General features: G+C 42.8%; 2 protein-coding genes and 1 long non-coding RNA gene across 3 annotated transcripts in view; 2 read left to right on the plus strand and 1 right to left on the minus strand.

Annotated features, from left to right (window-relative positions):
• The window catches only part of BAALC (BAALC binder of MAP3K1 and KLF4), a 38,365-nt gene extending 25,163 nt beyond the window's left edge, over positions 1-13,202 (plus strand). Inside the window, exon 3 of the mRNA XM_052704771.1 lies at positions 8,900-13,202. Within this exon, the coding sequence (XP_052560731.1) occupies positions 8,900-9,022 (123 nt within the window). The 3' untranslated portion in view covers positions 9,023-13,202. The remainder of the gene's footprint in view (positions 1-8,899) is intronic.
• The window catches only part of LOC128091540 (uncharacterized), a 340,253-nt gene that overhangs the window by 43,991 nt on the left and 272,810 nt on the right, over positions 1-23,452 (minus strand). The gene's annotated exons all lie outside the window — the stretch shown is intronic.
• Positions 16,742-23,452, plus strand: part of FZD6 (frizzled class receptor 6) — a 28,682-nt gene continuing 21,971 nt past the window's right edge. The window contains exons 1-2 of the mRNA XM_052704742.1: positions 16,742-16,875; positions 17,290-17,674. Of these exons, the coding sequence (XP_052560702.1) occupies positions 17,495-17,674 (180 nt within the window). The 5' untranslated portion in view covers positions 16,742-16,875; positions 17,290-17,494. The remainder of the gene's footprint in view (positions 16,876-17,289; positions 17,675-23,452) is intronic.

A 23,452-nucleotide genomic window follows, 5' to 3' on the forward strand; every position in this document is an offset into this window, starting at 1 on the left:
TCTAAAATACCCATCTTTCACATTAGAAATAGCTACATTTGTCACACATGATTTACGAGGTCAGAAATGAGTGGAATTGTAGCTGTGGGAGATGCTGGGAATCTGAGACATTCTCAGATGTTGTGTTAGAGTTCTGAGATGCTCCATGAATAGGAAATGCTGTGCACACTGAGGTAATCCTTCCACTTGATGCATTCTCAGCAAGGCTTCTGCTAAAGCATTCAGCTGTGTTCCAGGCCCCTCACTTTAAGAAAGCCCAGAAGAGCCAGAGCAATTAGCTGTCCAGAAGACAGTCTATGGGCAAATATTGAAGTGTGCTGGCTTAGTGCAGAAATGAGCACACTGATGAGAAACATTTCTATCTCCTTTCTTTACCATGACTTGCAAGAACAACAGAAGTTATGGGGAAGCTGGAATGATTATTGTTAGAAAACAAAAAACTTCAATGACAAGTTTTTGAGAGATTATCTAGGCAAGTTTGGTAAGATGACAGCAGTTCAGTGTCCCTACATCCCTATTATGTAGGGACAACTGATTCTCCATTTCATGTCATTCACATTCTATCATAACACCAGCTCCACTACATTTTCCAGAACCCTGAATTTACCTTCTTCCATTCTCGAGGTAGATCCTCCTAGAGATAACTTGTGAATAAAAAAGACATTTGACATACAGCATTAATCTTGTGCTATTCTGGGATGATTCAATTATAACGACTGTGAGAAAAACACACTCGTAATTAAAGCCCCACTCCTCCTTAGGTGGTAATAAAACCTATTTGTCCTTCTTCCTCTCCTGTTATTTTTACCAGCCATGCTCTGAAGATTTCACAGAATTGTAGGGGTTGGAAGGGACCTCCAAGATCATCGAGTCCAACCCCCTGCCAAAGCAGGTTCCCTGCAGCAGGTCGCACAGGTAGGTATCCAGGCAGGTCTTGAACATCTCCAGAGAAGGAGACTCCACCACCTCCCTGGGCAGCCTGTTCCAGTGCTCCGTCACCTCACTGTAAAGAAGTTCTTGCACAATTTGTGTGGAACTTCCTATGTAGCAGTTTCCGGCTGTTTCCCCTTGTCCTGTCTCCACTCACCACTGAAAAGAGTCCATCCTCGCCATTCTGCCCCCCACACCTTAGATATTTATAGACCTGGATCAGGTCCCCTCTCGCTCTTCTTTTCTCAAGGCTGAACAGACCCAGTTCACTCAGCCTTTCCTCATAGGAGAGATGCTCCAGGCCCTTCACCATCTTTGTGGCCCTCCGCTGGACTCTTTCCAAGAGATCTCTGTCTTTTTTGTACTGGGGAGCCCAGAACTGGACGCAGTGCTCCAGATGAGGTCTTACCAGGGCAGAGTAGAGCGGGGGGATCACCTCCCTCAACCTGCTGTTAAGACTGCTGTATAAGAAGGAAGGAGTGTCTCTGTTCCACAGGGAACATGATAAATAACAATAAAATATAGAATAATAAAAAAAATGTTTATTCAAACACTGTGAAAATGGCAGTCACTTCTGATTCATGGGGGACTGTTCAGTGCTCAGCTAAGACCCGGAGTAATGGCTACAGGACATAATATGCTCACCAGAACAGCTCTATGAGAAATGCTGTTCAGAAACTTAGTAGGACAGTGGATAGTCTTGTCTCAGTTCATGCTTCAAGTGTGGCTATGTTGTCTTTCTGCAGAAGAAACTAAGCATTTCAGATATGTTTGATACAGCTGTATCGTCTTTCTCTTCAGAAGATGAGAATTTTCTGCCATGTTTAAGACCCTCTCATAACAATGTGATAGAAAGAGTGATCAACGCGCAAATGCCACAAGGTAGCCAAATGTGAGGAGAGGATTATGGAGTACCTAAGAGACGGCAATATGTGCCACCAAAATCCAAACCCAGTGTCTGAGCGCTGCCCAAACGCTCCCTGAGCTCCGGCCTGGGGCCGTGCCCACTGCCCCGTGCAGCCCGTTCCGTGCCCGCCGCCCTCCGCTGCAGCCCCTGTCCCTGACCGCCACCCGCCCCTCCCCTGACGCAGCTCCATGCCGTTCCCTCAGCCCTGTCGCTGTCACACAGCAGAGCTCAGCGCTGCCCCTCCGCTCCCTGTGAGGAGCTGCAGCCGCCATCGGGCCTCCCCTCAGCTGCTCTGCTCCGGGCTGCACAAACAGCGGCCTCAGCGCTCCTCGTACATCTCACTCTCCAGGCCCATCTTTCCTGTCCTACTTTGGATGCTCTCTGATGGTCTTTTGTCCTTCCAGTACTGTGACACCCAGACCTGCGCCCAATGCTCAAGGTGAGCAGAGTGGGACAGCCCTTCCCTCAGCCACTGGCACTGCTGGGCCTGAACCTGTGGTAAAAGTGTTGAATGTCACATTATACTGAAGAATGTGCTTTTAACATCCTGGCTGAACTGGAAAACAGAGATCAAAGAAAACAGCCAACCGTTTCCTAACTGTGCCATAGAGATTAACTCATAAATTCTATGGGTAACACTGATTTTGCCTAGTCTTTCCAATGGCACTAAATTGTTAAGATATTTTCCCCTAACTCCAGAAAGGGTTACTTTTGCTGAAATATCATCTTTACTCTCATTGTTGATGCCTAGGGTGTTCTTTCAAACACCCTGTTCTTCCTTGATCCCTGGCCAAGATGCTGACGCAGCACCTTGTTTGATTCCTGTTGAAAAGGAAGAACAGTACAAAGGAACAGATTTTAGAGGTGCCAAAAAGCAAAAGTTTGTGGGGACAGAAGGGAGCCATAGTCCATCAGCCAGGCAAGTAGAACCCCACAGGAACCCTGAGAATAGGATATAATGAATTTAGGGGTCAGACAATGCCTTTGAAGCAGAGCCCTTTCTTCTGCAGGGAGTGACAGAGGGAGGAAGCTCATTGCAACAGAAACCACCTAAACTGCCAAGGCTTAGCTAGAAAATGGCCTTTTAGGGCATTTCTAAAACTGAAACTTATGAGGTGTTAGGAGATGTGTACTACTGTGCAAACAAACAGTGCATTTACTGCATTTTTGTACTCCACATTGACTCAGTCTTGACCTCATATTTTGAGGAAGTCAATACTCTGCAATGTTTCAGAATCAAACTTTCAGTGGCCTCAGGCCAACAAGCATCCCGCATTGCACTCACACCTAATGAAGCATCTTCTTTCCACATTTTTTCAGGGAGGAATGTTGAATAGGCACCAGAAAACATGATGTTTGGTAGCCTAAGAGGCAGAGGTGCAAACCTCTTGTTGTATCCCATCATCATCCAGGATTTTTCAAGTCTTCTCATCTGGTTTTCCTTTTTTTTTTTTTTTTCCCATTCAGTCTCCACATGTCAAAAGCCATCCTCCTGCCTCTGAGCAAACTTATTCCAAAGCTGAGTTGTTAACACAGGATAAAAAGTGAGCTGAGTGGCCAGAAAAGACATTAGCATGTCACTTTAATAGAATAAAATCTGAGTTTGTTTATGTGCAACATCTCCTTGAACAGAAAAACTAAACAAACACTAAATGTAAGAAATTCCCTAATCTTAATGGTACAATGAGGTTATTCATAAGAAGGGAGAAGGGAGAACATAATTTCTTTTCTCAGTGGAGGACTGAATATCTTACGTGATGCCCTTACAATTCTGTCTGTATCAAACTGGCTATAATGTTTGGAAGAATCCATTTCAGATTGCTGAGTGTGGCTGTTTAGGAAAAAAAAAATAGGGCTGAGAGAGAAAGAAAGACAGTGGTGTCACAGGTCAGGACAAAGCTGACCTGTGTGCTGCCAATTGTATTAATTAGCCTTGCTTGCAAGCTTTTGCATTATAATCAGTATTGTTCAGCTTTAATTTAATTTCCATTAACCTTTGCAAAACACTTATACATAGATACTTAGATACAGGTCTAGGTCATTACTGCATGGGTAGAAAGACCAACCAGTTCACAGCCAAAAACAGATAAAGAAAAGGCACCTTAGGTAATCCGCAGGTTGTTCACTTTGCTGACTCCAGAGATGAAAGGGTGGTTTAATCCTAAAATGCCAAGAGGTGAATCCTGCCCTTGTCTCTAAACCAATGTTTCCTGCAATTATCCTCCAATTAATTCTCCACAGAAACGTCATACAGGGTATTAATGTGTAATAAATTTTATAGCATATGGATCTGTATGTTCTCATACTATAGCAGCCATAGTTGTACACAGGTTAGATGTGGACCTGGGCAAGCTAAAGCACATGATCAAAGCTTCTGAGCATGAGAGCAAAGTTACTTCTCCTTGATTCACTATCCAGCTAAAATGCCATGCAAGCAGTATTGTAGCCTCTGGAAACAATTAGGATGTAGGGAGTTAAATATTAGTGGATAACTATAGAGTTTGCTGCAAATTATATTAATCATCTGTGTTTCTGACCCTAAAACATCTTTCAGGTGAAATTTTATGTTTAAATTAATTGGCTGAGGCAAGTACACCCACCTCTGGAATGCAGTACTTTACTGCTCTGGGATTCCACACCTTGTAAACAAGGATTTTCTGTCCTTTGGCCTTTGTTTTTCGACAATTTGAAATGGTAGAAAATGCAAGAGATTAACTTCCAGAATATATGCTGGGCCACATTTTCCAGCTGGCATGAAGCTGAAGTTGCTGTCATTGCTGCTTATCTGTCTGGGTGCTGTGTTTTCTTACAATACATTAATATTGTTTGCATCCATCGTAAGAAAGCAGATTGTTAAGCCTGTGCTATGTAGGCATTTTCCACTTCCCTCCCATAAGAATTTCATATGACAAATGCATTTTAGCAGCATAGATTCACTTTGTGATAAAATGCGATAAGTCACATAGCTCCAGTACTTGCTCCTCAATCCCAGGCCATCTGCACAGTACCTACACACATACGTGTGCTGACTCCCAGTGAACACTGGAACAAAACAGCTACTTCCCTCTCAGCAAACTCAGGCTTTGACCAAGAAGGGCTGTGCTCAGAGCTGCTGTAGGGGCTAAGTTGTGTCTGCCTCTCTCTGTCCACAGAAACTGCTTCCACCCCACATGCCTCCCAGCCTGACTCTCCCATGGATGCCCTCATTTGTGCCCCAGGACATGTCTCATAAACCATGGGCAGTGTATTACAAACAGCTCCTGTGAGCTGTACAGCGGTCCTATAATTAACCTGGAGAAGAGCCAGTTTGAAGAAAAAGCATGTCCGGTTCACTAGTGTACACACTGCTCTAATATAAGCTGAGACCTTGGCATGCTACAAGGAGCTGATGTGGAACCCACAGGTGTAAAGAGGACACTCTTTGGTTACTGTGGGAGCATGAAGAGACCAAGCAGAAGGGGAACCAACATTCTTAGTAAGCTTGCTCAGGCTCTTCATATGGATGGCCTCAGAAAAAAAGTCTCAGAGTCACCTCAGGAGTAGTGTTGATGTATGCAGCTGATGAAAATTCCAGTGCAACTGGCTGGAGCTGGTTTGGCATACACACTTGAGCATGGATCCTGTCCACTCTGCTACACAGTCAGTGTGCTCACTGGCAACTTCTGAGTACACAGCTTCCTTCATCAGTGATGGTAGTCTAGGTAAAATCAATTGTTAATTTTTAAGCAAGATTGCACAGGACCACCTGAGTATAATGTGGTCTTGTGTGATTATGCCTACAAAGTGTTATTCATGCCAGAGGGTTTACAGAAGGGCTTTTTGTGTTCTCCATCTGTGGCTGCCTTGATTTTTAATGCCCAGTTCTCAAAGAAAGGGCACCAGACTAAGCAGCTGATACAACTCATAGGGGCTAAAGAAACCAGTTCATACTCAAACAGACAAGAATGCATTTCCAGGCTAGTAAAAACAGAACAGTCCAATAGAAATATTTCTATCAATGTTATACAATGATGTACTGGTAAAGATAGTCCAAATTGTCCACTTTTTATAGCTCATTCCCAATTAGGATTCAGCTAAGCCTGCTGCACACTGCTCAGCCTCCTCGCCACTGTGGTGCTGTGCTCCAGCTCTGCTCCTCTGTGTTCTCAGGGCACTGGCACCAGCCTGCTCTGTGATGGAGGCAGGGTGTTGCAGACTGCCAGGGATATGTTTGTGTTCATCCTTTTTCACCTCATCTCCTCCAGAAGTATGACTGATGCTGGAAGGTTTTCTCTTCACTCTTTGTCCATTTGGAGTCATTTGAAACGGTTTCTGACAAGTCTGCTTACTTGCTCTTTCCTCATTAGTTTGTAATTCCATGCCATATATGAACTTCCTGGATATAGTGTATTTTACTTACGCTAGAGGCTCCTTGTTTGTCATCCCTAAAAATGCAATTCACAAGCTTCCTTTCCTTCAGTGATTAATAGCTGGCCACACAAATGTGTGATTTGTGTTTACAGTCACGGCACCCCTGGTATCATTCTGCACTCTCACTAAGAAGCCTTCTCCTGTCATTACAAACTTGTACTTTCAGGGGCTCCTTTTTAATCCCGTTTTCCTTCAATCACAGAAAGCTGTGGTTTCCTGATAAGCTAATGAATGGTTCATTAGTACTTCCTAGTCACCCATACATCCTTGTTTTAGAGTCAATTCTGACACTTGACAAGAAGAATAACAAGCCTTCAGAAGAGACACAAAAGACATACACAGACACAGACAGAATATTTTGCTTCTAGTTGCTAGTTATGGCGGCGGCGCTGATGAGTTGGTTTACAGCTGCAGCGCTCTAATGGATAAACAATCTGGATTATGCCTCAGTAATTTCCACCATGACCATACTTATGTAGACATAGATTGGTGGTCTTATGAGTGATGAGGTTTCAGAGCATTTTCCTCTGCCATGGGCTGTTGCCAAATGCCTCCATCAACTGTTGGAGATGGTAACCATATACAAGAATTTGGTATCCAGTCCCGGCCATCTTGGTCCCACCAGGGACATTGCTGTCCTGGGTCACAAGTCTTTTCTGAACTACAGAGAAACTGGCAAGAATATGGTCCTGCTGAACCAGCAGGTAAGTTTTTCCAAACCAGAACTGATGTTTTGCTGGCTTTTCTAGGAAGGATGGCTGATGTAGTTGTCAAATGCCTATTTGTTCTCGTGTTTTCAACTTCTTCTGGGGAGGCTTCATACAAGGGTAGAAGTCAAATATAGCAGGGATGAGATGCTAGAAAGCCTGCTGGAAACAGACCAAACCAGGCTCTGCAGATACACAGTATGCTCACAGCTATCTTGGACTAACCCTAACATTTTGGAGATAAGCTACAATAGGGCTGCTGTCTTCATAAACATAGTTGCCAGCTCTATGGAACTGGATGAATTTGGGACTAATGCCAAGTTCGGGTGATACTCCTCACATGAAAGACCATGTTTTTCATTTCTCTCTGCTCCTATACATTTGTAAAGTCTAGGTTACTTTTAATTACATATCTGAGAAAGTCAATAAATTATTACTTTCAGAAACAACCATGTATTATCCTTTTTTTTATCAAAGTGACTGGTAGAATTCACATCATTTGATTCAATGACAGACACAGATAACTTTGAGGTAGTTCCTGTATACTTACAGAGAATATACAAAGTTCTGTTGTCCTGACCACAGCATGATGCAAGCAATGAGATTTAATTCCTGTAAAGTCTCCACACACTTCAGAGACTAGTGTATGCCCAAAAGTTGTCTCTCAGCTCGGTCATGTCAGCACTGCCTCTCTGACTCAATATCCTTTGATGTTAGCATGCCTCATGATAGAAGAGTGTGAACCACTCTCACGTCACAGTCTCTGTTTCCTTCATAGAAGATCCTGCAGTGGTTTGAACTGATCGATCTTTTTTCATACATCAGAGAACCCTTCGTTTAAGCAAGGAGAAATCACCATAGGTAGGGTCAGCCACCCTATCTCAGATAAGAGATTGCTCGTGCAGAGCTGAACTGTGGTAACTTTTCAGATGTACTCCATCACTTGTGGTTACCACTTGCTAGATTATCTGAGAACTTTTTCATGCTGTCTCAAACATGTTGTGTCTTGAAAATCCACTGTCACAAATGTGAATACTTGAAGACTTCTAGATTGGATGCTTCTGAAGCAGGTGGAAAGCTGCTCTCTGAGAGGAGATACTGCTGGCTATTATTCACTTATAGAAGTCTCATCTCATATTCATTACCTTATAGAAGTCTCCTATGGTTAACTAATGATTTTTTCTTATTAGTCCAGGATATCTTGATCTGTGTTTGCTCAGTTCTTTGAATTGTTTCTCATTGAATTCAAATGGCATTTACCCCACATACTTTAACACTCAGTGCTACTGAATTCTTAGATAAATTTCTGTTCTCTCAAAAACTTAAGAAAGCTCTGCTTGAGCAAACCCAAGTGACCATCTTTTGGCAATAAATATGTATATCTTGACACTGTTCTTGGGCTGCTTGTCAGACTCCTGGAAAAGTAATAGCGCCTTTCACTTCAGCTTTCTCTGAAATAAAAGAAAAAATGATTTTCTTCTTCACATGGCAGGCAAGTTCAAGCCTTGCTTATACGCACCAGTGCAATTCAGTGCAATCTGTTTCTACTCCATGATTTTCTCCCATTGTATTTGTTTACATACTTTCATAAAATGTAAATTTGAATCACTTTGGTGCAGGTATACAAGTGAAAACAGCTCTGTTCTTTATCCTAGTAACACGTATTACGCCGCTGCTGATCTCTTGCAATAGCCTGCAATCAAGAAGAAAACGCATTGTCTGCTGGAATTAAAATGAAATTAGAAAGCTCGAGTAATGCATGTTTTTCTTCTTTCTCTCGCTTTTTTTTTTTAAATGCAGCTAGAGATCCTGAATATAGAGTAGCATTGGGTTCTTCCAAATCAGTAGAAATATGCAAATTCTTTGCTTGTTTTTGAAGTTTCACTCATACAACTCATACAGAGCTGGAACAAAAGCTTAGCTGAATTATTTTCTTTACTCCCAGGCATGTAGAAATCTTGGATTTGCTGCTGAAGGCATAGCACAATGCAATTGGCAGAGATGCAGAAACATGTACATCTTGCCAAAGCATGCACAAAGAGGAAAATGGAAAGAGGAAAACACATGAATTATGGAATTATGGAAATGTCAGACCATCGGATTAAATCCTGATGCTAGTTATGCCAATGTAAATCCATGAATACCTTTTTTTTTTTTAATATTATAACAGAAATTGTTCTCTGTTTTCTATTAAAAACAGTAATATCTGTTTTTAATATAAATTACTCTGTGGCTCTTGTTTGTACAGGAACAAATACCTGCTTTTGAAGTGAAAAATTAAGCTCCTAGACACTTGTTTTCAGTTCTTATTCTGTGCTAGCTGTTATGACATATGCATGGAGACAGTAACATCAGATTTATGCATGTAAGAATCAGGCTGAACAACTGTATATGAGTTACTCTAATTGCATTTCCAGTAGAAATTGAGTTAAGTTAAACTGAATTTGACCTTGTCTATCCATTTTGTATTACTGACATTTTGAAAAGGTCCCAGGATCTGTCTCTGTTCCTTTGGTATGGCACTTCCATTGTCATTCTGACCTCTAAAAACAGTGTTACAATCCCTGAATGTTTCTGTTCCCCTTGGGTGGCTTGGCCTGACCCCCTGAGTGCTATCAACATCTTTGGGCCCGTATCAGCTATAAGCCAAGATCAGCTTCTCCACAGAGATTGTTTTGCTCACTTTCATTTCTCACCATGAAAATCATCAGTCCTACTATTTGATACTGCTGAAGAGTTGGATCAGACACAGAACCTCATCCCAAATGCATCCCTAATGCAGCCATAAAAAAACATGTTCTAGGAGAATGTATACTTCTAGCACACTGTGATCTCAGCTGAACCTCTCAAGTGGTCATTGGCCTGCTAGAAAACTGGAGAAAAGGATCAGTGCATGAAGAGACCATTGGTGGCAAATGGTGACTCACCAGTCATTTTTGCCCAAATGAGCCACTACAGGTATAAATGGAATTTGCAGCACTGCAAGACTAAAGACAGGGCTCTTAGGCAGACTTGCAAGACAATTAAATTCAACAATGAACTATTGCAACGTCATTGTCCTCTGCTACTGTGAGGATGATACTGCTAGTCAGGGATATCGTATCAGTGTTTATGAGCATCTCTATGGAAGGAAATACTGTCATCCCTATCATTCAAAGGCAGTTTGAGTCCTCTCAGGACAAAGATGACCATGCTGATAAGGCTGCTGTTGGCAAGGAAGCCAGAGAGGTCTCCCATGATTCCTAAGCATCTTTGCCTCACAGAAGATATTTAGGATCCAAGAGGTGACAGTATGAGTGCTCCCCATTTTTCTCTGTAAAAGGGAAAGCTTTAGGGATACTTACGAGCCATTTTTTCAGTTTGGAAACCAAGACTGCAGGCCTTCATGAACCAGCACTCTGTGAAGGGGAGATCAGGATTCCTGCCTTACAGTCACGCACAAATCCCACCTTGTGTCTCAAGACTGTTTAATTTTTCTATTAATTTATGTGTCGCATTTTGCTTTGTTTTGCATTCAGAACACATTTCAAGATCCTTACGTTAGCCCCAAATTAAGTTTGATATGATTCATCCCTATCCAGCAAGCAGACTCTTGCCCAGCCTCCTGTGTCTGCCTTGCTCAGAGGAGAAAAGGTCTTCCTGGCCCTTCTCCTCTGCTTCTGATCCTGCTGTCACAGAGAAGCCTGACCTTCACTCTTTACTTGTGGTCTTCCTTCTACTCAATGCTTTGCTTTTTGGCTTTTGGCCTCCCTTTTCCACTTTGGGTTAAATGTAAGCAATTACATGGCAAAAAGTCCAAGAAAGAAAATAAAAGCGTACACATGGAAACAAGAACACTTTGTAAACAACAAAAAAAAGTAAAAGTGTGTAACTGAATATGGCCATCCTCTTCTCAGACTCCTCTTTTCTCAAATTGTCAGTCAGTCACAGCTGACAATATCAGAATTACTGAAATTCTGCTATGCTAGATGAGAAGAAAAATTTGGATATTAAGCATATTCAAACAACCGTATTTCTGTGCTTAGAATCAACTAATGAAGCTTTTGTTGTTATTGTTTAAGCCTCACTGAGGCTATTGCTGCCACATCCTTGAGTCTTTTCTTTCTCAGTTATTATTAGTTTTATCCATTACTATTTTTTTTTAGTTCAACAGCTCTGCACATTTTGTTTTTCTGTCCTAATTTGTATTCAGAATGCTTTCACACTCAGAATGTTGGCTCCATAACATTTTTTACAACTAATCCTTGGATGGAAAGGCTTCATTTCTGGATATGAACAAGTGATATAACAGGTGATCCCAAATAACAAGGATTAAAGAGACTGAGAAAATCAGTTTCTGTAATTCATAAGTGATATAACAGTGGCTATCAGCACTATCTCCCAGGACATGGTATAACTGGAGTATATTTCACAAATCCTAGTTTAAAGCAGTAATGCTGACACCAGTCCTGGATTGCACTGGATTTTATTAACAAAAAAAAATTAGTTATTATGTGGCTACAGTTACCCCAGGATCTGAAGTGTTACTCATTTTTATGTTCTGCATTGATCTTAGACAAAACTCTACATCTCAGCTGAAAATGTATTCAGTATTCTTCATGCTTCTATTGTATTCTATATAGATATTCTATATATATAATATTCTATTCTATTCTATTCATGTTTCTATTTTGTAATAGTGCAGGAGTACCTGTGGAGAAGATCAATTTGTGATTTCTGATATTAAAACTACAAGAGTAAAATAATTTCATTATTATAAAAAAGATTAAAATGATAGATTTTAATAAAAAGCAATATATAAAGAAGATGGATACAGGGATCTTGATTTTTTTACTTGATTTTTAAACATTAACTTTATCCCATAGAATTGAAGAATTTGGGAAGTCACTGCAGAGCTGTGTTGTTATTATGGGATGACAACACACACCATCTGGGCATGGGATGGATGTAATTATCAATACCTGGCATGGTGCTATAAATGCTCCTTAGTTTGCTTTCAGTGTGTTAGGCTCAAGGTGAACCTTCAGAATCACCTTGAAGTAATTAGTGCCTGAAATCCAAAAGCTTGGATTAAGCCTGAAAAGTTGTTTTGTTGTATCCCTGACATTCTCATGTTTCAAAAAGTCTGTTAAACTATGAGCATAAAATGCAGCATTTGAAATCCATGCAAGGCAATTGTTCTTTGATAACTGCATATCACATAGACGGGACAGATTGATTCAAGTTATTTCACCAGTATATGTTTTTTTTTGAGGTAAGAAAGAATAAAACTGCAGCACACACTCTTAAGTCAGTATTTGCTATTTTATAGTTGGTGACTTCACTACCTTTCTGGTCTACTGTAGCAAAGTTTTTGGCTCCTATCAATGTTAGCCACTGGAAATGACTCATGCCCGGTAGCTCTGATTTCCTTTCCCTCAGCCTTTGTGACATTCTCCAGAGTACAGAATGAGATAAGAGGAATTGCTCTGTGGAAAACACCCACCATTGCTGCTACTGTTAATGTCACCCTAACAGATAAGTCTCAGCTTTAGCAGGAGCGAAGTCTGCTAAAAGTCCACGAGGAACAAAATCTCCTTGATCATTCTCAGAAAAAAAAGATCTCTTTAAAGGTGTATTTCCTGTTTACTTTGCATTGTGCTGAGAATCTGAGGCTAGGTGAGGTAACCTGTTAGGAAAGGAATAATATTAGCATAATCACTGTTTTATTAAAGCAACGCAGTGGATGCACGGTGTTGTCATTTACAGACAAATGAAGGATGAGATGTTTCTAGCATAAAGGAAATCAACATCTCCTTATGCGTGGCCTGTTTGGGTGCCACAAACCACACAGCCATAATGTTTGGAAGGACTGAAGTCAAGATAGGTCATACTTTGTTCAGGGGACAAATTGACATGGGTTCCAAGCAGCCAGCACTTGGCAATGCACAAACCTTCTGCTGTTCTCACAATGCTTCCTTTTCTGGTTTTCATGGTTGCTGCTGGGAGGGGGGGTGGGGGGGTGATGCACACCCAGCTTAAAGGCTTTATGAGGAGGAAATCAGTGTTACAAAGGAAGGTTTAATCTGACTGAGCTGGATGTGATTGGAGAAGTGCTCAGAAGGCATCAATTGATCAAAGGCTGGATTTACCAAAGAACTCTGAAATTACTGTAAAACACTTATGTGCTCTTTCTAAGCCTTTCTCATCAGTCTATGTGTTCAATTAAATGACTTAGGAAACACATTCTGCCCATAAATGGAAAGATTTTCCTGGCTATTACTGTAAACTAATTAGAATAAAATATCTTAATAATATGATTTTGTATCTTTTTTAATTATTATTATTTTCAAGCACATTTCAGAAAAATATTTCAATTTTAAGTCTCACAACAGGATTTATTGGTGCCATCTACTGGCTATTTACTCCTAAATTTCATCAAATTATGAATAATATGTTTTAAATGCAGAATAACGAGAGCTTCTTGAACCTCATAACTGAATCAGCCAACATCAAACTATCTAATTGGCAAATCTGTAATATTTAGGTTACATTAAGTCAAACTTTGGTACAATGTTCCAAAAATATAATTCAGTTATGATGCTTTTAGATGTACCAGCAGGAAAGAGCTCAAGCCAGCATAAAAGTGCTCATGCGTAGCATCCAAGCACCAAAGCCACAAACCCCCCTGTATCTCAGAGCTAAGTTTCTTCATGACAGTTGCTGAACATTTTAGAGCCTTCCTCCCTCATGCATGAGCACAAGGTGCATCTTCACACAGCAAATGTGGTTGTGGTGTTCTCCACCTTTCCAGGAAGGACATCTATGATAAAAGTTGAATGAAGGGTACTGCAATTCACAGCCCAGGCAGGCTGCTTACATTTCTGGTGAAGATGAGTTTAAGCTAATGCATGGAGCATGGGCTGAAGGGACAGCACACAACCTGTCCCACTGCATCTCTCATGTGGATGGTAGCAGCCAGCAGAACTTGGAGGGGAGCTGACAGCCCCCACTGCTGAAACCTCCCTGCTAACTCCATTGAAAAACATCTGAAAATGACCTGAGATTTGAACTATGCTCTAAATCTCTTCAACTCTTTGTAAAAAAAAAAAAAAATTAAAAAAAAATTGCAGTACTATAATAGTTTGAAATGGTGCCAGAGAAAGGTCAGAAAATTAGTATTACATTAACTGAAATGTTAACAATATCTCCTGAGCCAGGTGAGCAGAGTACTTACACATCTGAGCAGCTGCATCCCTAATCAGTGATATATTTGAGCACATGCTTAAAACACTTAATCATACTTAAAAGAGCTTTGCTGGGTGCCAATGAGAATGTTCACATTCCTCTCTCTGGTTAGTCAAGACCTTTATATAGCCAGAAACAAACATATTTAGATTGCGGTTCTGGAATAACTTGCTCAACTACTAAGTTCAGAGGAAGCAATATACATTAAAAGTGTGATTGAAGAAAGGGCTCATCCTTCCTCTTCTCTGCCTTTTTACAATCATGTAACAAAAACAATGGAGTTTTTAAGGGACGAAAACAATGTTATTTAGTCATAGCTGTGTTTTGGGAGACTTAATTTATGTATGAAAATGCATTTTGATAGAAGGAGCTAAGGCATCACTTAATACAACGCTATATTACACAATATGACCTGCAGAGCTCACAGCTAAGGCTGCTAAACTCCTTACCATACTCTATTTTCAGATGCTTTGGCAGACTGGCCCAGTTTTATTGAAAGGGTGCCTGTATCAGCAAAATTTCTTATTAAGGTATCATGAAAATCATATTTTTCCTATATTAAAATTATAACAAAAGCTTTTCTGAGAAGCTGTCAACTGTATGTGCTGGTAAGCACAGATCATTCACTTGCTATTGATTGTCCTACGCCTTTCTTTTCTTGTTTCCAGGAAAATGCCTCCAGGTTTAGTCAATGAAATTTAGAAGGAAGGAGAAATCAGTAGAAACCTGCTGGAGTCTGAATCTGCACTGAGCACAACCTATCTGCAAAGTTCTTGTGTATCTGAGGAACGGATGTGTTCCCCGAGCAGAGCACCTCAGTAACTTCATCAAGAGCTAGGCAGTGTCTTAGGGCATCTTCTGCAGAACCTGAGTGGGAACTCCTGTACTCTCCCAGTGCTCTTTTGCCAGACTCACTGCATATGTCGCCTCAGCACTCATGAAAAGAAAAATGTAATGTTTCTCAAATGAGAAGGAGCTACTGAGAGACAGTAGAAGCCAGATGGATGTTGAGAACTGGAACGACGACAGAGGATAACATAGGCCTTTGTAGGCTGGAGCACATTAACTTCCACAACCTGTACATAACAAGATTTCATTAATGCCACCTGTGAAACCCGCTGGGGAAATGTTAGTCACCTCCCCACTTGTTTGTATAGCAAATTGAATTCCATTACTGCTATCAAGTTACTCCATTTGTTCAAATGACTGAGCAATGTGGATCGGAGGCAGGTAGCTATAAGCTTTCTTGTGACTCGTACAGGTGCCAAGATGGTTTTACACAGGGGAATCCAGTGAGGTTTTGTGTATATTTCTACAGGAAATTACGCACAGAAGATCTGCACAGAGAGATTTTGTGGTCCTCTGAATAAAGCCATCATAGAACGGCTTAGGTTAGAAGGGACCTTAACACCCACCCTGTTCCAACCCCCAGGCATGGGCAGGGCTGCCACCCACCAGATCAGGCTCAGAGCTCCATCTAACCTGTCTGTGAACACATCCAGAGCTGGGGCACCCACAGCTTCTCTGTGCAGCCTGTGCCAGATTTTTTCTAACATCTAACCTAGATTTCTCTTATTTTAGTTTAAAACCACTCCCCCATGTCCTATCACTATTAGATCATGTAAAAAGTTGCTCCCCTTCTTGATTATAAGCTCCCTCACTTACTGAAAGATTACAGTGAAGTATCTCTGGAGTCTTCTATTGAAGAAGCTTGCAGTTTCTCTAGTGCGCAGCTTCATACTCTCCACCACCCGCAGACAGATAGGCAGATGACTTTGATGCTGGGTAAGCATGCCTGACTCTGCAGACTACCCTGCAGCACATCAGCAGAGATGGAGCACTGCCTGAACATCTGCGGACCATTTCTGAGGCTGGTTTGCATGTCTCGGTATCTGGTGGTTCCTGTTCCTGCAGCACAGAGCGAGTCAGGCAGCCGCACACATGTCTGATGAGACCTGAGGAGGCCCCACACAGTGGCTCATGGCTGCCTCCCCTTAGCAGAGGCCTGGCTCTTGATCTAATAGGGCTCATAACAGAAGATGTGCATAGACCCTTGAGTTCAGCCTCCAGAAGGCATCCACCACGAATGCCAGCCAGAGCCAGGTGCTCCTCTGTCTGAATATTATTGTCTTTTTTCTCCAAACTGATCCTGGTGCTTTGCATGAACGTTGTGTAGGTGCCACACTCACACAGATTGGCTGTCAGACCCTGACAGAGCATCGTCAGTTGGCTCAGCACACTGCCTGGAAACAGATCTCAGCAAGAGCTGACAGGAGGGACGAGTCCACTTCTTGATACCTGAAATTCTCTAAGTCACGGTTACACAACGTGTTGCATAGGTAATAAGCCTCGTCAGGAAAACACAACTGCAAGATATCATAGAGAAGGGATTTTTTCACCCCGTATTTCTGCGAGTGCTTCGCTGAGATTCCTCGAGCTTAGGACGGACGGACGGACGGACGGACTGATCAACAGCCGCTCACCAGAGCGCAGGCAGCGACCTGCCGCCCGCTGCCGAGGGGCGGGCAGCGCCGTGCCTCCTCAGGGGGAGGGAGGGAAAGGTGCGGCACCGCCCCGGCCCCCGCGCCGCCCTTTCAAGTATCGCGTGAGCGGCCCCGCTGCCCGACGCCACGTCCTGCCGGTGCCGCTGGGGAGCGGCGGCCATCGAGCCGCTGGGGGCTGCGGCTGGGTGAGGTGAGCGCGGGGAGCGGGCGGCGGAAGCGGCGACCGCGACGAGGCGGGTCGCGGTTCGCCCGGGGAGGCCGAGGGGGGGGGGGGCGGTGGGAGGCGGGCCTCGCTGTGAGGGGGCGGCGGAGGCGCGGCCCGGGCGTGGTCGGGCTGCGGCGCCCGAGCGAGCGAGCCCCGGCTGCTGGCCGACCGCTGGGCCGCCTCCCCGCCCGGCCCCGCGGGCAGCGCTTCCTAGGGCGGGGCTGGGAACCGAACGGCGGCGCTGGGAGCGGCCAGCTCTCCCTCGGGGCAGGTGGACGTCGGGAGGGCGCTCTCCTCGGTGGGAGCGGAGCGCGGTGCGGACCCGGGCTCTGCGCGGGGACCGAACTCGAGTTGTCGCGTCTGTTCATCGCCCCGTGTCGTCTCTTCCTGCGTTTGCAGGTTGAAGAAAGAAAGGATTTAATGAACTCGCTGCCGATCGAAATGGGAAGACGCCGAAAGCAGCAGCAAGGTGCCTGATCGGCCTTCTGCCGCCTCTGCCGCCTCTGGAACGACAAGAGAAAGATGCGTGTTCTGATCCTTGTGGAAAGACAGTCCGTGTAACTGCGAGTGGAAGCTATGTGCTGAAGTGGGACAGCCTGACAAAATGGGGGTGCTTGTGTTCTTCGTGCCTTACAGCTTGCTTCTGACTGTAGTGCGAGGGCACAGCTTATTCACGTGCGAACCGATTACTATTTCCAGGTGTTCAAGAATGCCTTACAATATGACTTTTTTCCCAAATATCATGGGACACTACGATCAGGACACTGCTGCGCTCCAGATGGAGGTGAGTTCTTCCATTCCTTCTGTAGGTGTGTAAATATAAACACTGTGAAATAAACCCTGATTTGTCATAGGGATATAGCTGATAGTAGTGATATCTGTTGTACTAAGTGATAAGCTGACTAGATGGCACTTCTTTGTGATGCTTTTGTCTGCTCTAGAGCTGCTTGGCCATGTATGACTGTGTAAGGGAGCTTTAGACGCACACAAACTCGCTTGGATTCTGTATTACACTGGCAGAAGAATGAACGTGGTGCATCAGTGTGGATGTTCAGAGCCACACTGAAACAAAACTAGTTGCATGTAGCCTGTGAACCTCATAGAGCAATTCTTGAAATGCTCTAGGACTGTATGTTATAATATTGGCCCACCTGAATTCAGCTGATGCAAAAATAATATTTCTAAGTCATTGTTAGTTCTTTCTCTTAGCTTAGTTCTTCTCTTAGCTGACATCTATGGAGGAGACGTCCCTAAACTTATTCTTAGCCCCGCTTTCAACTATTTTACTGATTGATTTATTTCACATTCTGCTGTCATCTGACTGAATATAGAAAATCCTGACTTTTCAAACTGAAACCAAGTACTTTCCTACCAGAGCTGACTGTAACATGGCTCCCTTCAGAGAATGCCACCTCGTGGAAAGGCTTTGCTAATTACAATAGCTATAGAGGGTGAGAGCCTCTCTGGGTAAGAGGCTTGTAAAACAAGTTTAAAACCTGTTTTAGTAATGCCTTTTCATGGTAAGAGGAGGGGAGCACCTTAACACAGGTCTTGAAAAGCTCAAAGTCTTGTGCTGTGCAGAGAGGGGGAAAAAAAGAGGCGAGTTTTAAAACTCAGAAGTTTCTGGTGGTTGATTTTTTTTTTTTTTTTTTTTTTTCTTTTTAAAAAAAGAGAAAGTAGTCTTGTTGAAGGCTACAATTGCTGAAGTCTTATTTGCATATTCATTACTGAGCTTGGGGAAGGAGCTTGGTTCAGTTGCCAAAGCTGTTTGGAATACTCAGGGTTACCACTTTTGTCTCTAGCTGCCAGACTAGAAGGGTAGAGTCTTGTATTGTGTTTGTCAGCCCTGTGTAGATGTATGGGAAATTCCAGTGTCAAATGCTAAAATATTTGTATGTGAGCAACTGAATTCAGCTGCAGGTCTCAGATTATTTATGTGATTCTAAACTGGGAAGCAAGCTGTCAGCTTGAACTCTGTGCAGTGCCCTCTCCAGTCATCATTTGTCTGGAATGCTCACTTTTTACAGTGTCTGCCATCTTATGTTGTCAGGTATGGTGGTGGTTCTTGCTAGGCATGTCTTCAGTATATTTGCTGGAGTGGCTTCCGTCAGAATCCACACCTTCCAGTAACACTGCTGTTAGAGCATGCAGACCACCGTCGTTTTTTTTTTTGTTGTTGTTTTCTGGGCACTTCTGAGCTATCTGAAGCCCCTGTGTGATGATCTGCCTTCCACTGTTTGTGACTGGACTGTGCTGCCTGACTGGTTGGCCAAACAGAAATGGCCAGACACCGGCCTTACTGGTGAAGGGGTGAGGAAGTTTGCCCCCTCTCCTTTTTGTACAGCTTCTATTGAACATAGTGCTAGCAGTTGAACTGGAGTTAAGCAGTAAGGTCAGTCCAGTTTGTGGTTGGGCCTGGAGAGCAGTTTGTGCTTACGGATTCTGAAGTGATTGTACATGGTGTTCAGTAATGGTGTTGGTATGCTTTGGGAGTGATTGATTGCAACAGTGATCTGCTCAGGTCTGCAAAGGTGCTGCTTTTCAGGGAAGCTGGTGTTGTAGCAGAGAAGGAAGAGTTACTGATTTCTGAAATATGCTTTTATTTTGTTTTACAACCATTAAAAAAAAAAAAAAGCAGCTGGTTGGGAGGTGAGGAGACTCTTAAGAGCTTGAATTTTTCTGTGGTTGGTAGTCCAAACTTCATTTGTACCAAGGAAAGAATTTTAATCATATGTTGGTTAAAACATCTTTCTTTTGATCCTCAGTAGGAATGCTTAAAGGCTTTGGTTTTGAATTCCATCTCTCTTTCCCCTCCCCACAACTTGTTCTCAAGGCTGGGCACAGTCTTACAATGTAAACACAAGGTTTTGAGGCTGACGCTTGCTTTAATTCCCTTGCTTGATCTTAGCTGATTTTGAGCGAGTTTCTTAGTCAAAGCAGTCCCAGGACATACGGTGGAGATTTCTTCATGAAGTCAAAGTGTTTGGTGAAGGAAGTGTTTTCTGCTATTCTGCATTCTGGAAACTTATTTCCATTATTTATTCAGACTGTTTAATCCTAGGAAGAACAAAGAATTGTCAGGGAAGGGGATGACACTCCACCTGTCCAAAACTTCACATTCTCTCTGTCGTACTTCGAAGGCTCAACGGGGTGCTCTCCTGTAGGGAGTCTTTTATAGCTGGAGGAGCTGTGACTTCCAACTGCGGGACCACAAAAACTTCCATAGCGCTCTTCTTTCTGGAAGAACGTTAAATGGGTGTTTTTAGGGCTGCTGTCTTCCCAGTCCTACTGCAAGAGGGGACGATGTGGAGATAGTCTCAGGTGGTGGTTTTCGTTCTGGAAATCAGCTGGATCACCATGGAGTCAACCAATTCATGGTAGTGCATTTCTGTCTCATCTGTTGGCTCTTCATGCTATGAATCAGAACACCACACTAATTAAAGTAGCTGCTGTTCTGCACGTTCTAGTTAATGATGATAATTTTCTTGAATTCTTATTTTCTGCAATAGGAAATTTGTAATTTCCCATTGTTCTCCATCTTTGCTGAATTTTTGGCTTTGTGAACTGAATGTAAGGTCCTTGAGTTTTGCTTTGTTTGCATTAGTTTCGTTTATGCAACAAACAAAAATTTTTTGAAAGACCCACCATATGACTTAGTGGTGTGAAGCTTTTAATGTTATCTAAGCATCTGTGTGACAGTGGAATCTAATTATTTGCAAATGCTTGCTGTATCTGTGCCTCAGCAATTTATCAGTGGCACTGCTCATGTTCTTACTTAGACTGAGAGACTGAAGAGGTAGAGTTTTTCTTCTGAGGGAAACAGACAGGTATGACTGTAATGAAGCAGGCATTTTGCTGCTCTTCTGTAGTTGGAACTCCCTCTCGTGGTGCTCCTCAAAAACAAGTCACTTCTAATTTCAGTGTAATTACTTCAGCTATCCCAGAGTTGGTGTCAACACAAAGAATTGTTCTGTCGGAACAGAGAATGTAACTCTGGAACATTTTCCTGTGGTCAGAGTTCTCAATCTTTTGTGATAGAACCACGTATTTGTGATGAGTTTGGTGGAGCTGACTGCGGCAGTGGCAGGAACTGAGAACTAGAGTCAGTTAATCTACCAAAATTGTCTTGAAGTGGATTAAAAAGTACTTTCAAAAGTTTGATACCAAAATTCTGTGGCTTTCTACTTCTGTACATTCAGTGAGTTTAATTTTTTTAATGTGATCTCTTAACTTTCCTTCTCTAGGTATGAGTTTGCAATTAATTCAATATGAAGATGTGTGGAAAAACTGGAAACATCTAGCAAGCTTAAATAGTATATATATGTATTCTGATTTATATAGCATAACACACTGGCAGGAGGAATAAGATCAGGTTTCCAAGCTTGTGTAGGTTGGGAATGTTGGAGAAGTGCTGTTCAGTGTGGAATGCTGTTACTGGGATGTTCTGCAAAAGTGTGAATTTACTGAAACATGTAGAGACAGGCACCCTGCCTCTCTCCATACAATATGTGAAACATTAATACTTGAGGATTGGAAGCCAAAATCTCTCAAATTCTTGGTAGCTCAGCTTCAGTTAAGAAAGCAGTGGATGTTCTGTATCCGCCTGGAGTTACTGCTCATTCCTCATACTTCCTCAGAGCCTAAGCTGGAGAGAAGATACAGAGGTATAAACAAATACAAGGAGCTCCTGCTTATAACATCTGTGCTGCTTCATTACCGTATATAAGTGGTAGTAACTGCTAGGGAAGGCTTTAAAAAGGAAAGAGTAGTGAATGTAGCATGCTGTGCATCATTCAGTTAGTACAAAGTTAACTTATTTAGCTTATTGAAACAAAAGGTTTAGGTGGTGAAACAAGTAAAGTACTACTTGTTAGAATAATGTTTGCAGATGCTGAAATTCCTTATAGACACTTCATATCGAAGGGAATATGAAGTATGACTTCTGTGCTGGTGAAGTTTGTGGAAGAAGAGAATAGCAGCTGGACATGAATAACTCTCCTTTGTGCATCACAGTGTTACTTGTGGAAAAGCTTTGGCTACTGGATCCTAACATCAATTACACAAATCCGTATCCCTCTGTACAACACTCAAATTCAACGAGTGCTCTTTGCTTTGGTGCTCTTTTGCACTTGCTCTCAGGTGTTTCCAAGGTGTCCTTAGTTCTTAGTAGTGAGAACTTCAGCAGTTCCTATACCACCTTTGCTAATTCCTGTGTGTGCACTAAATTACAGCCACTAAAAAAGTTTGTGTTTCCAGTAATACCATGGCCTGTCATCAGGGGTAGTGAGTTTGTGTTCCATTGTCCAAAACCAGCAAGTCTAACATGTATAGCCTTATTACGGTGGCCTGATGCATATCAGTTACCTGCTAGATCTAATGGTTGGTCTGAACAGCATTCCCTGTCTACTCGATAATGTGAATAATACTGCCTTGCTTGCTGTACTAAAAGGATGCTGCTTAGAGTCTAGTGGGGTCCAAAGTAATGTCTGCTTGAAGAAGGGAGATTTTTTGCCCTGTGCTAAGTGTGGTTCATTGAGATGGTGCTAAATGTGATTCCCAGAGCTTTGCCTTTACCTTTGTTTCAGAGCTGTGTCCATAAATAGTTTGTTACAGGAATGGATCACTAGGTGAAGAGCTTAGTGTATGTTCCTTCTGCTGCGTGAGATTGAGGGGCCTAACTGGACTCAGAACAGTTCTGTGCATGACATTTGAAGGTGACCTAAGGAGGGCTGTCATCCAGGTCTTTCTCAATAGCCAACCTTTCTTGGAATGCTATGGTGTCCTGTTTATCTCCTGAAGATTCTTGTCTTTTCCACAGTGCCCTGTGTGGTGTTGGCACGTAACTATGAGTCCTGGTGGTCTCTGGATCTCACTGTGCAGCCTGCTCCTTCAGTTGCCCTCTTCCATGCTCGTGTGCTAAAGGGGTGGTTGCTGGCTGAACCAAGCCTTGTACGTGTGGGTAGTAGGTCCAGCCCTGCAGCTGCAGCCTGGTTCAGGAGGATATCTGTGAGTGAACAGATTGATGCAAGCTTCGCTGATCATCACACCCCTCCTTCTGAAGAGACTGTCCTGGTTTTCAGGTCTTCCTGCAACTGGGAGATGCTGTTTGTCTACTGTGCTGCAGGAGTCGTGAGGCTGTGCAGAGCCTGTGCCCTTGCTGAGTGTAGGGTGGAAGTGGAATCTGTCTGGTTTTCCAGTTATGGAATATTTGAGATGTGTGCGATGACATGTGGGTGCAGTATGTTGTGTATGCCTTGACTGATAATGACCACAAGAAACAAATGTGGAAAGAAGTGCGAGGAACTGAGGATGTGGTCATTGCTATTTACCTCTCGTGTAGCAATGTGATGATTATGACTTCTCAGTAGGAGTGTCTGCACCAGAAAGCTTCCTGCGTTTTCTCTACTGCTGCTCCACTGTTGATTCACTAAGCCTTTGAGGCAAACTGGTTACTTTGTCTCCCCTGCTGTTGGCCTTTTTGGACTTCTTCTGTATATTGTACACAGCTGTAGTTGCCTCAGTCCTAGTAGCAAATGACTTGCTGGAGCAGAAGATGGAGCAG

The sequence above is a fragment of the Tympanuchus pallidicinctus genome, unplaced genomic scaffold (assembly GCF_026119805.1).
Source record: "Tympanuchus pallidicinctus isolate F22 unplaced genomic scaffold, pur_lepc_1.0 scaffold5, whole genome shotgun sequence".
NCBI classification, from domain to species: domain Eukaryota; kingdom Metazoa; phylum Chordata; class Aves; order Galliformes; family Phasianidae; genus Tympanuchus; species Tympanuchus pallidicinctus.